This window comes from Aspergillus viridinutans, assembly GCF_018404265.1.
Source record: "Aspergillus viridinutans IFM 47045 DNA, scaffold_5, whole genome shotgun sequence".
Taxonomy (NCBI): domain Eukaryota; kingdom Fungi; phylum Ascomycota; class Eurotiomycetes; order Eurotiales; family Aspergillaceae; genus Aspergillus; species Aspergillus viridinutans.
Window position 1 is genome coordinate 812,989 of NW_025091221.1, and position 13,669 is coordinate 826,657.

General features: G+C 49.3%; 5 protein-coding genes across 5 annotated transcripts; 3 read left to right on the forward strand and 2 right to left on the reverse strand.

The window, feature by feature from the left end:
• Nucleotides 1-376: 376 nt before the first annotated feature.
• Nucleotides 377-3,390, reverse strand: Aspvir_007219 (putative C6 transcription factor Prf; the record flags this gene model as incomplete). Its single annotated transcript, XM_043270401.1, has 7 exons — nt 377-1,051; nt 1,124-1,363; nt 1,419-1,910; nt 1,990-2,509; nt 2,563-2,854; nt 2,940-3,246; nt 3,319-3,390. The coding sequence occupies 7 exons, from the start codon at nt 3,388-3,390 to the stop codon at nt 377-379; spliced, it is 2,598 nt and encodes an 865-aa protein (XP_043126336.1).
• A 795-nt stretch (nt 3,391-4,185) lies between these two features.
• Nucleotides 4,186-5,468, reverse strand: Aspvir_007220 (mitochondrial 54S ribosomal protein uL2m; the record flags this gene model as incomplete). Its single annotated transcript, XM_043270402.1, has 2 exons — nt 4,186-4,287; nt 4,356-5,468. 2 exons carry the CDS (start codon nt 5,466-5,468, stop codon nt 4,186-4,188), a joined length of 1,215 nt encoding a protein of 404 aa, XP_043126337.1.
• Nucleotides 5,469-7,098: 1,630 nt separating this feature from the next.
• Aspvir_007221 (B-type cyclin nimE) lies at nt 7,099-8,826 on the forward strand (the record flags this gene model as incomplete). Its single annotated transcript, XM_043270403.1, has 4 exons — nt 7,099-7,107; nt 7,220-8,473; nt 8,533-8,671; nt 8,729-8,826. The coding sequence occupies 4 exons, from the start codon at nt 7,099-7,101 to the stop codon at nt 8,824-8,826; spliced, it is 1,500 nt and encodes a 499-aa protein (XP_043126338.1).
• Nucleotides 8,827-10,609: 1,783 nt separating this feature from the next.
• On the forward strand, nt 10,610-11,665 carry Aspvir_007222 (uncharacterized protein; the record flags this gene model as incomplete). The annotated part of the gene is made up of 3 exons (XM_043270404.1): nt 10,610-10,620; nt 10,674-11,074; nt 11,121-11,665. The coding sequence occupies 3 exons, from the start codon at nt 10,610-10,612 to the stop codon at nt 11,663-11,665; spliced, it is 957 nt and encodes a 318-aa protein (XP_043126339.1).
• A 1,201-nt stretch (nt 11,666-12,866) lies between these two features.
• Aspvir_007223 (HIT family protein) lies at nt 12,867-13,649 on the forward strand (the record flags this gene model as incomplete). Its single annotated transcript, XM_043270405.1, has 3 exons — nt 12,867-13,154; nt 13,223-13,322; nt 13,378-13,649. 3 exons carry the CDS (start codon nt 12,867-12,869, stop codon nt 13,647-13,649), a joined length of 660 nt encoding a protein of 219 aa, XP_043126340.1.
• Between the last annotated feature and the right edge of the window lie 20 nt (nt 13,650-13,669).

The window sequence follows — 13,669 nt, forward strand, 5'->3', positions numbered from 1 at the left end:
GATTTGTTGGCGAAACTGAACCAGAAGATGGAATGAGATATTTTTGCTCGTGGGATGTGTTGCACTGAGGCTATTTCCAAGTATTGAATCTGGTATGTGCTGATAGAGCATTATACAAAAACACGATATTTCCTCCATAGATGTTATCATATTGCATTAGGGAAAGACTCCACATAATCATATACACCGAAACTCCAAACTTCAAGGCCATTGAAAAAATCGTGACTTGGCCGTTATCAGACACCCGCCCAACGCAAGGGTATCACGTATATCCAGCAGATGAGCTTAAACACTCAATCGAATTCCGAGTCCTGCTTTTTCGAAAAGCTTCCAGGTTGCCTCAACAATGCTGGCATTCGAAGGCCGCCTTTTCGGCTTAGCCTTGGTTTCGCCAGGCGTCCCAGTTATTGGAACTGAGGAGTTCTGCCCACTGGGTCTCGGTGAGGGACCCCATTGTCGCGGGCGTTATATTCGTATTCTCTCCGTTGGATGTTTGCATAGCAGCAATATCCCATGATGGAGGAATGGGGAATGGTGGCTCTGGAACAGTAGTATCGAGAGATGACATAGCGTCGGTTGAAAAGATATTATCATTGTACGAGAAACCGTCAAATTGCCCGGTATTCGCGGTGCCTGATGGCATATGCATCGAATCACTGTTACCGAGCACATGGCTGTGTGTTTGATTCGAGAAATTCAAGGGCGAATGTTGCCGTACCTTTGGCGATGATGTGCTACTAGCACCGACGTAAGATGTGTTTGAGGATGATTTCACGGCCGACGATGTTGAGCCTTCTGACATCGGATTTCCATTGTCGTCGAAACCCGGCGAAAGGTCCACATCTGTCCCTGAGCCTACCGTCTCAGGCCCGGAACTGAGATTATATGACGGTTCAACGAAAGATTGCGAAACTCCAGCCATCGGTGCACCTCCCGAGTTCTGACCTTGCGCTGGTGTTGGCCTTTGGCGATTTGGAAGTGAAGTAGAGGTCTGGAACTCGTTGTAAATAGGCACCATGGACGTGCATTTTCCGTTCACAAAACCAGGCAACTAAAACAAGGCAACATTAGCAATTCCAGTCTGACATTGCCCATTGAAAAAAAATAAGGTGTGCGGCCTTACCCTGTCCGGCAGCGCCTCACCCATTGGACGCCGTATATCGCGGAACGCCGTTCCCTCGATGTCAACGTCGAGCTGTACAAGGAACGACTCGGTCATGGGATTCTTGTTCTTCAAAGCATCAAGGGCTGAGAAGAAAAACTGCAAGGACGAACGAGCAGCCGAGTCATCGGGCCGCGACTGCAGATACTGCACGAAGACCCGAGCGGCGACGTACACACAAAAGGACATGAAGGGATTCATCTATGGGAAATTAGTTTATCGCGGTGGCCGCTGAAGGAAAAGTGGAAGGACTAACAAGAGTCAAGTCTGTATGACTGATCATTTTCATGATGCTCGAAATTTGGTCCGCCGCAACAATACACCTCCGCTTACTCTCGGTGATAATCTGGTCGGGCATCTTGTTCTTCTCCGCTTTAAAAATGGCAGCTTGATGTAGACAAATAGTCGACGTATGGATAGCCATGTTGCAGAAGACTACATTCGGGTCTGCTATTCCAGCTGGAAGCCGCAGATGGCTGGGCATTGTCAACGCGAAATGGAGCAAAATATTGTCAAGACATCTGTGCCTTTTCCAATACTCGCCATTTAGATCGTGGTCTTTGTCTTGCGGATCAGGGCGATGGAGATGGGTAAGATTGCGACCGAACATGCCTGACATCAATACAACACTTGCGAGAGATGACAAAGTCGCGATCCCTTCCCCTCGCATAACGCTGCTGAGACGTAGAGTACGCTCGGGCTTGCTCTTAACAAATGATGCTTCACTGGCGGGTAAATTTGTCATGACCTATCGCCAACGGTCAGCAATTGCCATCAACCAGGGTGTAGCATGTTAGGCGCCGTGGGAAAGTGGGTACAAGACTGACATCTCTTTCATCAATTATGACAGGCCATCCGGTTCCGGCACTAGCGTAGCGATCAATGCAGAATGCCACCCAGAAGGTTCTTCGTCGCTCTTCTTTTTCTGTCCAGTCTCTTGCGGGTGGTAACGATTGCTTCACTTCGGGACCCAACCCATCTAGCCGATTCAGGCCCATCATGAGCGCCAGTCGTGTAGCTTTGCCGCTACTAAGCCACGCTCGCGGGAAATACATCATTTTGAACTCGTATGTGCTGATCAGGATCCAAGTTTGGCAGTGTGCCAGAGAAACAATGCTCTCCCCGAAGCCTTTCATTTCATCCAATTCAGCATACTTGCGCGCCCGCTGATAAAAAAGAGCGTGCAGGTTTGAGTACTTCTCACTGACGGCGGCTGCATGGCACCAGGTCATATACTGTAGACACACAGCGGGCCGTATGTTGTAGGCTAAGTTCATGGCTGCTAGATGTCTCGGACGATGCAAGATGGGTAACGAAGGATGCACTTTGTCGAAATAGATTTGGTTCCTGTCAACGCATGAGATATTGATTTGGAGATGTGAGAAATGATATAGGCGTACAATTCATCGATAACATCCTGAGTTGGCAACGGTTCTTCGAGTCCCAGAGCCAACATATCCCAACCAAAGTTACCCCCATTATTGAGTCCTGACGGTAGGTATGCCTGAGACAAAGCCTGTTGCTCAACTATTGGCTGCGGAGGTGACAGAGAGGTGCTCAGATCGGTTGCGAATAAGGGAACGTCCGGTAAGCTCGTCATCTCATTTTCATTCGACACTGGAATATGGTTATGATTTTCTTGAGTCTGGGCTGCACTCGGCTCTTGGGTTTTTAACAAATTTTCGACCTGGGCTTCACGAGGATTACTATTAGCAATATGCAGGGCGCAGCGTCTCCTGTTCAGAGACAACGCCGAAAGGGAAAGTGTATCACGTACCAAGGCGAGCTTCCAGCTGCTTCACATAACCCCGCTTTGGACCACTCTTTTTGCGAACCTCATCGTAAGCACATTCATGACCTAATCGGGAGCAAGTCCCGCAGCTCGGCCTCTTCCCGTCGCATCTCAGCTTCCGTCGCCGACATACCACACATGCGATGCGCTTGGTACGAGGAAGATGGAGGTTATCCGCGTCGCCATGGCCGGTGGATGCTGATGGTGGGTCATGAGTTGTCGGTGTAGGCCTTAATTGAGAGGAAGAGGATGTAACGCTTAGAAAATTCTCGCCGAAGAAATCTGCCATGGTCTGGTAGTAGAGCAGAGGTTTGTAGAAAAGGTATCGCTAAAGGTAATCCGGTGGCTCTGGGGACTATGCGACTTGACAAAGGCGCAAGAACGGAGGTTTCACGACCTCAATGACAAAGTACGAAAAGACATACCAATGCAGCATTGGAAGGCATGAAAGTGAGTTGAAGAAGAAGAATCAGGAGAGGTGTCATGCTCAGGTCGAGAACAGGCAGTAGGAAGATTCGTTGACGTTGATCATTTTAGGTTGGTGACGGGCTGACAGCGCCACGATTGTTCCCCAATCTGGAACTGGTGATCACCCCGCGTCCTCAACAAAGCCAGCCTCAAAGCACTCGTAATGGTCTTTGTTATCAGCCTAAATGAGATACGGGTCATATCGCATTGAGGATCTTTTTGGAGTCTAGATACGACAAGCTGTCCCAGAGAGTAGTCTCGTTATCAGTAGAAGCCACCGTCAGCCATCTGAATTGCGTAATCTAGGTCGGTCTACATCATCACGGCTTCAGGGCTAATTTGGGGTTGAAGTTTTCTGAACATGCTGTTCGATAAGACAACTGGGATCAGGAGGCATTTTTTCCCCCAGGTGATCATGTGTGTCTCGACCGTAGACCAGACAGCCATGGCAAACGCATGGAAATACAATCTAACAACCATAGAGCGCAGGAATAACCACAAGAATCTTGAAAGATATCGATGACAGCATGCCTGGCGCCCAAATCGAGTCAAAGTATGATACAGTGTGAGCGGAGGACCCATCCTCCGCAGTTAGACATGAAAATATTCGAGGAATACAATGAACTGAAGGAAGCAAGGACATGTCACAATGCTAGATCAACGAGACACAGCCTTTGCACGTTTCCCCGGTGGAAATATGGTTAAACAGTTCCCCGATGCAATAAAGGCGGGGAGAAACGTCAACGAACACAGAAAAGGAAGCTCAGTTGTAGCCTCTGCGACGCTTGCCTTGGTTGCGGACTCTTGGGACCACCACAGCCTTGTTGATCTTCCATTTGGGCCGGGTTTTGTAGCCAGATTTGGCCTGGACCAAGATGTCAGTAAATGAATGATCATAAAAGCATTCGATCCTGTGATTTCGCGTGTACATACCGGTAGACCCCAAGGACTCTTTGGATCGACGTTACCCTTCGACTTACCACGTCCACCACCGTGAGGGTGATCGGCAGCGTTCATGGCGAGACCACGGACTGTAGGACGGATATTCAACCAGCGTGACCGACCCGCCTTACCGAGCTGCCGATACTGATGGTTAGGATTGCTGGCCACTCCAACCGTTGCGCAGCAGTCCTTGTGAATAAGTCGAACTTCACCGCTTTGGAGACGAATGGTGACATGTTGAGCGATACGTTCTTGCTTCTGCTTCTCCCGTTGGGGGAGGGGCTTCTGGACTTCCGTTCCATCCTCCTGGGTTTCGACCTCGTTGGCCCGGGTTTTAGTATCGCTGCCCTTCGAGATGACAGTTGCGTAGGTGCCCGCGCTCCGGCACAGCTGGCCCCCTTTGCCGGGCCGAAGTCCAACGTTAAATATCAAAGTACCTACGGGGATCATGTGCAAGGGCAAGCAATTTCCTCTCCAAGCGGTCCTGGCAGCGAGAACACCAGGATCAACGGTACCTCCCATACTCTTCCAAAGATCCTCCGGAATACCAGACATATAACTCTGCACAACGTCTCCAGCTCTCATACCTTCCGCAGCCAGGATGTAGCTCAGCTTCTGGGTTTCTTGGCTGCGCACAAGCGCGATATGGGCACTTCGCCCAGGGTCGTGTTCAATGCGTTCTACCAGATGTGGCCCCGGAGCAGTCCGTGCAAAGTCGACAATTCGAATGCGGCGTTTGTGGCCACCACCACGGTGCCGAACGGTGACCCTGCCCGTGTTGTTTCGACCACCCTTGCCCTGGCCTCGTTTGGGAAATGTCAACTTATGCACCGGACGTCCCTTCCACAGATGGTCATTGACTGGCCTTCGCAAATGTCTGATACCGGGAGTCCGCGGCTTGTACGATCGAAGGAGAACGCCGGCATCATCACGGGTTGGTGGAGGGGCAAAGGCGATGCTTGGATCGAAGGTTGAGCTGGATGAGTCTTCAACCGGGGGCTTCTCTTGCTCGTGGGTGACTGTTGCATATGCTCGTGACGATACTGAAGACAGGCATCTGAAGGGTAGGCGAAGACCCGTGAGGGCAAACCGAGGTTGAAGCATGATGTCAAGTTGTATCTCGATTGATCGGAAATATTCCAGGCGCTGCCGGAGCTGCGAGATTCGGACTGCGCGATTTGAGGAGCAAGTAAGCAATCAATGGTGAAGCATGCCCCCTCAATGCTGAACAATAGAATCAGAAACAAGATCCAGACACCCTTTCAACCGATGACAACACTCCTTCGCCAATGGGAGTGCCGTCGTGATCTGCTTGTGCTCCGGAAAATGTCTTGACTTTCTGGTGCGGATGTGGCTCGCGAGGATATCACCTGACTTGCTGCACGGCCACCGCATGTCAATTGTGGCACAGCAGGGGAATATCACGTGACTGCGCGACACGGGAACACGTCGAACAGAAGGTTCAGAGGTTCACCCGGTTGCTGGGCAACAACATATTGTTTGGGTGGTCGGGCGCGCGCTGCATCACGTTTGATGCCCGCGAGGGCGTCTGACTTCCTGCCTAGGGACAAACTTTCAGGCATCGATACTCGTTTGACAGAGAGCCTCCACCACTGTAAATAATCGTTCTGTCGATGACGATATCTATACGGAACGGAGATTTCCGTATAGTACCTTGCTTTGCTTCATGCCAGTCACCTTCAATGCATCCTGTATCAACGTGTAGAGGACAGTCACTATATGAAGATATCTATTGGAAGTAGTAGCTACGCTATTTGAGAAGAGATATTGAATATGTCCCATAAGTTGGACCACTTTCAAGAATAATTAGTGAGTCGAGCTGGTAGCCTTGTAGTAGGTACCGGAGATTTCGATACCTCTTTTTGTCCATCCACATCCAGTGAAGATCCATACAATACCTATTACCTTACCATCTGGGAGACTTCCTTTTATTACCGTCACCACCCCTTTCCGTCCATCTTTTACTTTGGCTTTTTGCAGTGTCTCATGAGGTGTCTCGTATTTCCTTTTTATCAGATGCCATTCTTCACTCATAAATTATATTAATTGAGCCAAGTATCTCATATCTCATACTTCATACGGGGTTTGTCAAGATCAGCTCTTCCATCTTCTACGCGGTATCTACATCATACAACTTGGTGGTTGTGCTGTGGGGCAGCTTTACCAGCGTAGTTTGTTTCCACGCTAAGCGTAGGGCCAAACATCGCCTTTGCCCTGTCAACTTTACCAACCTTCTTTACACCACCCCAGCAGTACTGCTTCTTCAAGACAGCGAAGAGCACCTCGAAAACACACAATCATCGGTTCTTCGCGTGTCGTCTCTAGCCATCGAGACATTCTATGAAAATCTGCTCGCTGACACGAGGTTCTACTTGTTTTGCGCGCCCGAATAGGACGTGATTTGAGACCTCAAAAGGTTCTGTCAACAACATCATTGGGCCCATATATGCGATTATTTTTGACGACTGTGCAACAAAATTCCCTTCCTATAAGTAGGAATTCTCCTTCAAGTTGCATTGCTGGTTCATTGAACGTATTTCCACGCGTGGTACGTGCAATCTGCGCCTTGGCTCTCAGGTATTCTATCCCCACCGGGGTGATCTCCTGGAATGCTGACTGTAGAGCTTCTGCAGGTCGACAATAGCTACAGTATATCTCCTTTCTTTTTCCTTCGCTTTCCTACGTACCTCTTCTCTCTCTTCTCTTCAGCATCATGCCTCCGGTAAGTTCTACCCATGAGAGACACGTGTAATGTTTCTACCTACCATCTTTCGAAAGCCATTGTGCTCTTTGGTTTGACAATTGCAATTGTATTCTGATTGATCTTGTAACAGGCCCGAGGTCTTCGTACACGAGGTACAATGAACGAAAATGACGAGAACGGGCCGTCGACGCGTCTGACACGAGCAAAGGCCGCTGCTCTGTCAGCAGGAGATGTTCCAACAACCACCGCGGCTGCTAAAAAACCTCTTCAGACCAAGAAGGCCGCCACCAGCTCGACGACAACGGGAACAACAAGAAGACGCGCTGCCCTTGGAGATGTCAGCAATGTTACAAAAACGGAAAATGGCGAAGCCAAGGAAACGAAGAAATCCGCGTCTGGCAAGGTCGGCTTGACCTCGAAAGCTACCATGCAGACTGGTGGTGTTCAGAAGCTGAGCAGGACCAACTCATCACGTACGGCCTTGGGCGCCAAAGATAGCAACACGAAGAAGCCTGCGGTTGAAGGAAAGCGTCCTGGAAGTGGTTCTGGTATCGGCAGCGCACAAATGAAACGGACGTCCAGCCAGAAATCGGTACAGGAGAAAACCCTGCAGGCCGAGGAACCGCCGCGCAAGAAGGTCGAAATCGAGAAGAAGGTCACCGAGAAGAAGACAGCCGTGGAGAAGGTTTCCACAGTGAAAGAAGATGCTGTGATTGCCGCTGAGCCTGAAGTCGCCAAGAAGCCTGAGGACGTAGTCGACGACTTGGATACCGAAGATTTGGACGATCCTCTGATGGCCGCTGAATATGTGGTGGAGATCTTTGACTACCTGAGAGACCTGGAGTTGGAGACATTACCCAACCCTCAGTACATTGAGCACCAACCAGACCTTGAGTGGAAGATGCGTGGCATTCTTGTCGACTGGCTGATTGAAGTTCACACACGCTTCCGTCTCCTCCCCGAGACGCTTTTCCTCGCTGTGAACATCATCGACCGTTTCCTTTCTGCTGAAGTCGTCGCACTTGATCGCCTTCAATTGGTCGGAGTTGCCGCCATGTTCATTGCTTCCAAGTATGAGGAAGTTCTTTCACCCCATGTGGCCAACTTCAGTCACGTCGCAGACGAGACATTCACAGACAAGGAGATTCTCGATGCCGAACGCCACATCCTAGCCACCCTCGAGTACAACATGAGCTATCCCAACCCCATGAACTTCCTCCGTCGTATTTCGAAGGCAGACAATTATGACATCCAGACTCGTACCCTCGGCAAGTACCTCATGGAAATTAGCCTTTTGGACCATCGCTTCATGTGCTATCCTCAAAGTCACGTCGCCGCAGCCGCGATGTATCTCGCTCGGTTGATCCTGGAACGTGGGGCTTGGGTAAGGACCTTCCCACTTGCGAGGCAGAGTGACTTCTTTGTAAAGCTAATTCAAACTAGGACGCCACCCTAGCGCACTATGCTGGCTATACCGAGGAAGAGATCGACCCTGTTTTCCGATTGATGATCGACTACCTTCACCGTCCTGTATGTCACGAAGCCTTCTTCAAGAAATATGCAAGCAAAAAGTTCCTCAAGGGTAAGCTCTCCAGGATCGTGCCGTCGGAATTCAACAGCAGCTAATCAGTCTGTCTAGCCTCCATCCTTACCCGGCAGTGGGCCAAGAAATACCATCACATGTACATTGATAGCGCTCTCACGGAACCGTACAACTTCATTAAAGAAAGTGAATAGGCGCGCATCGATGTTGTGCTAGCATGCTGGTCATGGCCTCGATATGCCACATATCTCCGTGTTAGAGCAACGGATTCAATTCAAGTTATATGTCGGCATTTGTTTGTTTTGTGATGGTAAAAGGGCACCTCTTGCATACGGTTATGACGGCATTTCTGTTTTTCAGTTTGCGTACGTTGGCATTATCCGCTTCTCTCGGGGGTGTCTGGCGCATCGTCTGTTCAAGTTCTTTAAGCTTTTTTTGGTTTCGGCACAGTCTTCGGGGTTGTTTCGCACAAGCTTTGATTGATACCTTCTACACATTCTTCTTCTTGCCCGCCTATGGGTATCACAACTGTTGAAAGCTTCAGGGTTGGAAATGTATTTCCATTTGACTTAATTTTTGGTTCGATCACCTTACTGGTCTTCTGTATGCGCCGAATGTTCCTCGTGCGCAGCTGACTTCACGAATCAATGACGCTCCACATGCTGCCGTAGTCTATAGGCGAGGATTCAGGGTGTCAAAAGTCCTGTCGTACGTTCCCTTCGCGACAGGCTACTGCTTGGGCCAAATTCTAGGGCGGGATTACATACATTCGAATTAGGCCCCTACCTGGTGACTTCTTCCCCGTCTCTCTTTGCTATTTGACGGATCCAGCAAAGAAGCGCAGCTACCAGTAGTCGATATTGAAGCATAATTTACACAGATACTAAGATGTGTCAATCTCGTCCATGGAATGTTCTCGCAAGTTCCGGGCTCATCACCTAAAGAGTAATTCACTGTCGGCCGACACAGCAATATTAATTCGACGTACAGACCTCTCCAGCCCAGTAAAGATGCTGTGTCCTCAGGAGGGGTGTCAATAAGCTAAAAGTCCTCATGTATGTATGTAGTGCCATCTCAGTGGCTCGTTTGTACCTACCTACATCGAAGCTCAAGGTATCGCTGCAACAATCCTCGAACACAGCGGCTTTGATTGGACAATTACTTGATCCACACCACTAACAACGGGTTGCGGGGTCCAGCTAGAGATCAATAATGATTTCCTGTAGAGATTAGTGCCTCAGTCATTCCCTATCAGTCATTGCTGGCGATACTGAGACGCTCCTCTGGTAGAAGTGTTGTTGCTATGCAATTGGTCAGAACCAGATATGCAATGTACGGTGGGGTTACAGTGGAATCCCATAATCTAAACCAACATTTTGATTGCTAAAGAAAAATCAAGTGATTGTTGAGCCATACGTTCATGGCGAAGTAGCTTACTTTATGCCTATGCACAAAAGTATGGTTTGAAGATAGTTTCAATTTGTTATACTTCTAAAGGAATTGGTCTCTTCAACCACGGGAAGGCTGGGATGATATCAATGGCTTGGTGTGCAACTGAAGAGAATGCTGAGAACCAGGTTGCTAAGACTCACGAGAGTGTTTGGCCCTGCGGGTGCAGGATTGTTAGAACATGATAAAGAAGGCTTCATGAATGCTGCTATAGGTGAGTAGAGCATAATCTGACCCAATAATGGTTCCTGATTGAAAGGCTTTTAGAATATGGGAGTGCTGTTCAGTAGCTAATTACCATTAACAGGAGCTTGCCCCCTTCCAATTCAAGTCGCAGGATTGCTGTCAAATCAGGCCAAACCTGAGTCCCTACTTCTGAAGTTCTGGATATGATCACGGAAAGCAGGTGACCAGTAAACATAACAACATGTACACTGCACACCGCTCTTTTTTAGGATATTCAGTTTTCATCCTCTCTTCTTCCCTTTCGGCCAACTCAATCTCAACGCTTCAGTTGACTACAATAAGATGATTTTCCAGTAAGAACTACAAAGATTCAGTTGCGATGCAATGCGCTAACAGAAGTAAATAGCAAGCCTTCCCCTCCAATTGAAGTATCCGTCTCGAAATTGGACCCAGATACATATCAGATGGGCTCAAAGCTCCTATGCAAAAAGGCCACAAACGGGATTCCGAAAACTGCAGTTGCCACATGGAGAGACGACGATGTGCAGTACTATCTTGTCGAAGCTACCAGTGCTAACTCACTAGAGAAGGCAGCTGATGGCCTCATTTACCAGGCTGGCATGTCATCCGCCGTCTGGGCGATTGGGACACATGCGATTTGTAAGGTCAAGACATGGTCTGATGGAATGGAAAGAGAAATCAATACTCTTTCTTTTGTTGCGTCGCGGTTCCCACATATTCCAATACCTGAGGTTATATTCGTGGGTCGACGAGCGACTCAGCAGGACCTTCCTGATTTTGCGACGGGTCCAGGGGCAAACGCTGGCGAGTGCCTGGCCAACTCTAACTTTAGAGAAAAAAGCTGATGTCGCTATCACTGTTGCACAATACTGCCGCGACCTTGCTGAAGCAACCTCGGAGAAGCTACAGTCTGCAACAGGCTGCGGAGTCCTCGAACCTTTTTTAACCGTGGAGCCAGAGGACTCACACCCGTCGTGGAAACCCCAGCCGTTGGGACCATTCTCTCTCACCGAAGCTGAGAAGTATTTCCTCAGAATATCCACTATGCCGCTACCACCTATAGGATATAGGTTTCACTTCTATCATGCCGGCCTGGGCCCAACCAACATTCTACTCTCAGACGACGGTACTATCGAGGCTATCTTAGACTGGGAATCAGCTGGGTACTATCCGAAGTATTGGATCCCTCTTAAGCCGTATCGGAGTGGTGGATTTAATCTTGACGCGCCGGACGATTCCCGTTACGATTGGACCGATCTTCTCGAATCAAAGCTGTCCAACGTGGGATTCAAGCTTGACCGCAATCATGTAGAGTGGCAGAAGTCTTTGGTTTTTACTTTCTTTGATTTGGACGAGCTTCGTGATACTCCTTTGTGATATTCCATCATATTCGATCCTACCCAGATTCTCTAAAGCGCATACACGGCTCATCGAGTGCACATGATTAGCGCAAATGCGACGCTGGAACCAGTGACCGCGGAAAGACTAGGGGAGTGGGGGCGGCGGTAAGGTGTATTCAACCTTGGAGTTGTTGAAAGTTGCAGTATCTGCGTCTTGCTCTTTTGGAAGGGAAAGTCGAGCAAGTGAATCATGTAGAAGTCCGTCTGTGGAACTATAGCTCTAAAGTTAACGGGTTTTGCTACAAGCCCGGGATAACCAGGCAATGCACCTTCCCCCCCCCCTTGCAATCTGGATGAATTCACCGGAAGCCAAAAAAGGGGGGGAACATAATCAGCTTGGCCAGCTCAACAACCGGTCAAGGCTGACGGCCGGAAAGGAAACTGCGAAGTGGACAAGAGGAGAGGGGGAGGCGCAGCCGCAATTTCCGATGGGAAAAAAAAAGGGGGTTTGGTAGTAGCCATCTTGGCAGGAAGGGTGTAGAATATTTGGGGGGATACGGGGAAAGAAGAAGTTGGGAGAGATGATGTTAGGACAGCGAGGCGACGGTTCTTATATACTGGAGGTCACGATGCGGGCGGTGTTTACAAGACCATACCCAAAACGGCAAAACTAACCACAAAAGGAAATTCACAGGTCCTCGCTTTATGTTGTGTCCCTGCTGTGTTGACCCTACTACTGCTATCATCCCTACTAGCTAGAGATGGTTGTCTGGACGCCTTTTTGGCTGAGTGGTTAGATGTATCACACTTTACATTCGAAAAATTCCGCATAGCTTGCCTTGATTGAGTTTCTAAAATTCTCGAGTAGTTCCCACAATTGGAAGTCCAAAAAGTCGTAAATCGATAGCACAAATCAGTTCAGAATAGAGGTAGGTGTCAAGATTTAAGCCGAGGTCCCGAGTGAGGAGGATCACTCTCACCCCAGCCACTTTGAATTCATCAGGCCAGAGTCGTGCGATCGAACAGTGGAAGTCACAAGCTTCCTGATACATTGGCTGAGAGTACATAGTTTTTATGCTTGTAGAGATACCATGCTTTGAGGTCAATCGTCCCCTCAATTCGCCCTGGCAGATGGGCCTCTGCTTCAGACTACCAAGCGCTCGCTACCATTCTTGGACCTCATTGATGCTCGCATCAACAGAGACTCTATCTAGGCTCAATTGAGACAGAATAACAGGATGACCGTACCGTCATCATCAGCGTCATGCCCCTTCTGCCGCATCGCAGCAGCATATCCTCCCATCCCACCCTCGATATTCCATCCTCAACAGAAACAGGATGGCGCACAAGGGTCAGGCATCATCCCCACAGATGCGACGCAAGAAACACATGCGCACCTTGTACTTTCGACTCCATGTGTCCTCGCCTTTTTGGACATCATGCCGTTGACAAGGGGACATGTTCTCGTCGCCACGAGAGACCACTACGAGAAGGTCAAGGACATGGACGTTGAAGTCAGCAGAGAGGTCAGTATACCCTCTAACCCCCTTTCTCAGGCTGCAAGAGCAAACCCTAAAGGATACGGTCGCCGCAGATGGGCCAGTGGCTCCCTATCATCTCGCGGGTCGTGATGAGAACTGTCTTTGGCACGGAGCCAGAATCAGAGTGGAGTTGGAATGTGGTGCAGAATAATGGTACGTTATCGGGTTCGCTTTGGCTGGTTAGGACTCTTGCTCAAGCATTGAACAGGCATCAGAGCCGCACAGCAGGTGCCCCATGTGCATTTCCATGTCATTCCCAGGCCGCCGTTGGATCCTGCGCCTACTGCAGCCAAAATGAGTTTCGTCATGTTTGGGCGGGGGCAGAGGGATGAACTGGATGATGAGGAGGGAGAGAGGTTAGCCAAGGCGTTGAGAGAAGAACTGGCGAAGGAAGTTCGCCGAGTGGAGGAGAGGGAAGGCGTTGATTTGAATGTGGCGGCTACGGATGTGCGTTATCGGAGGATAAAGGGGAAGCTGTGAGGTAGCAGCTTTGTGCTACT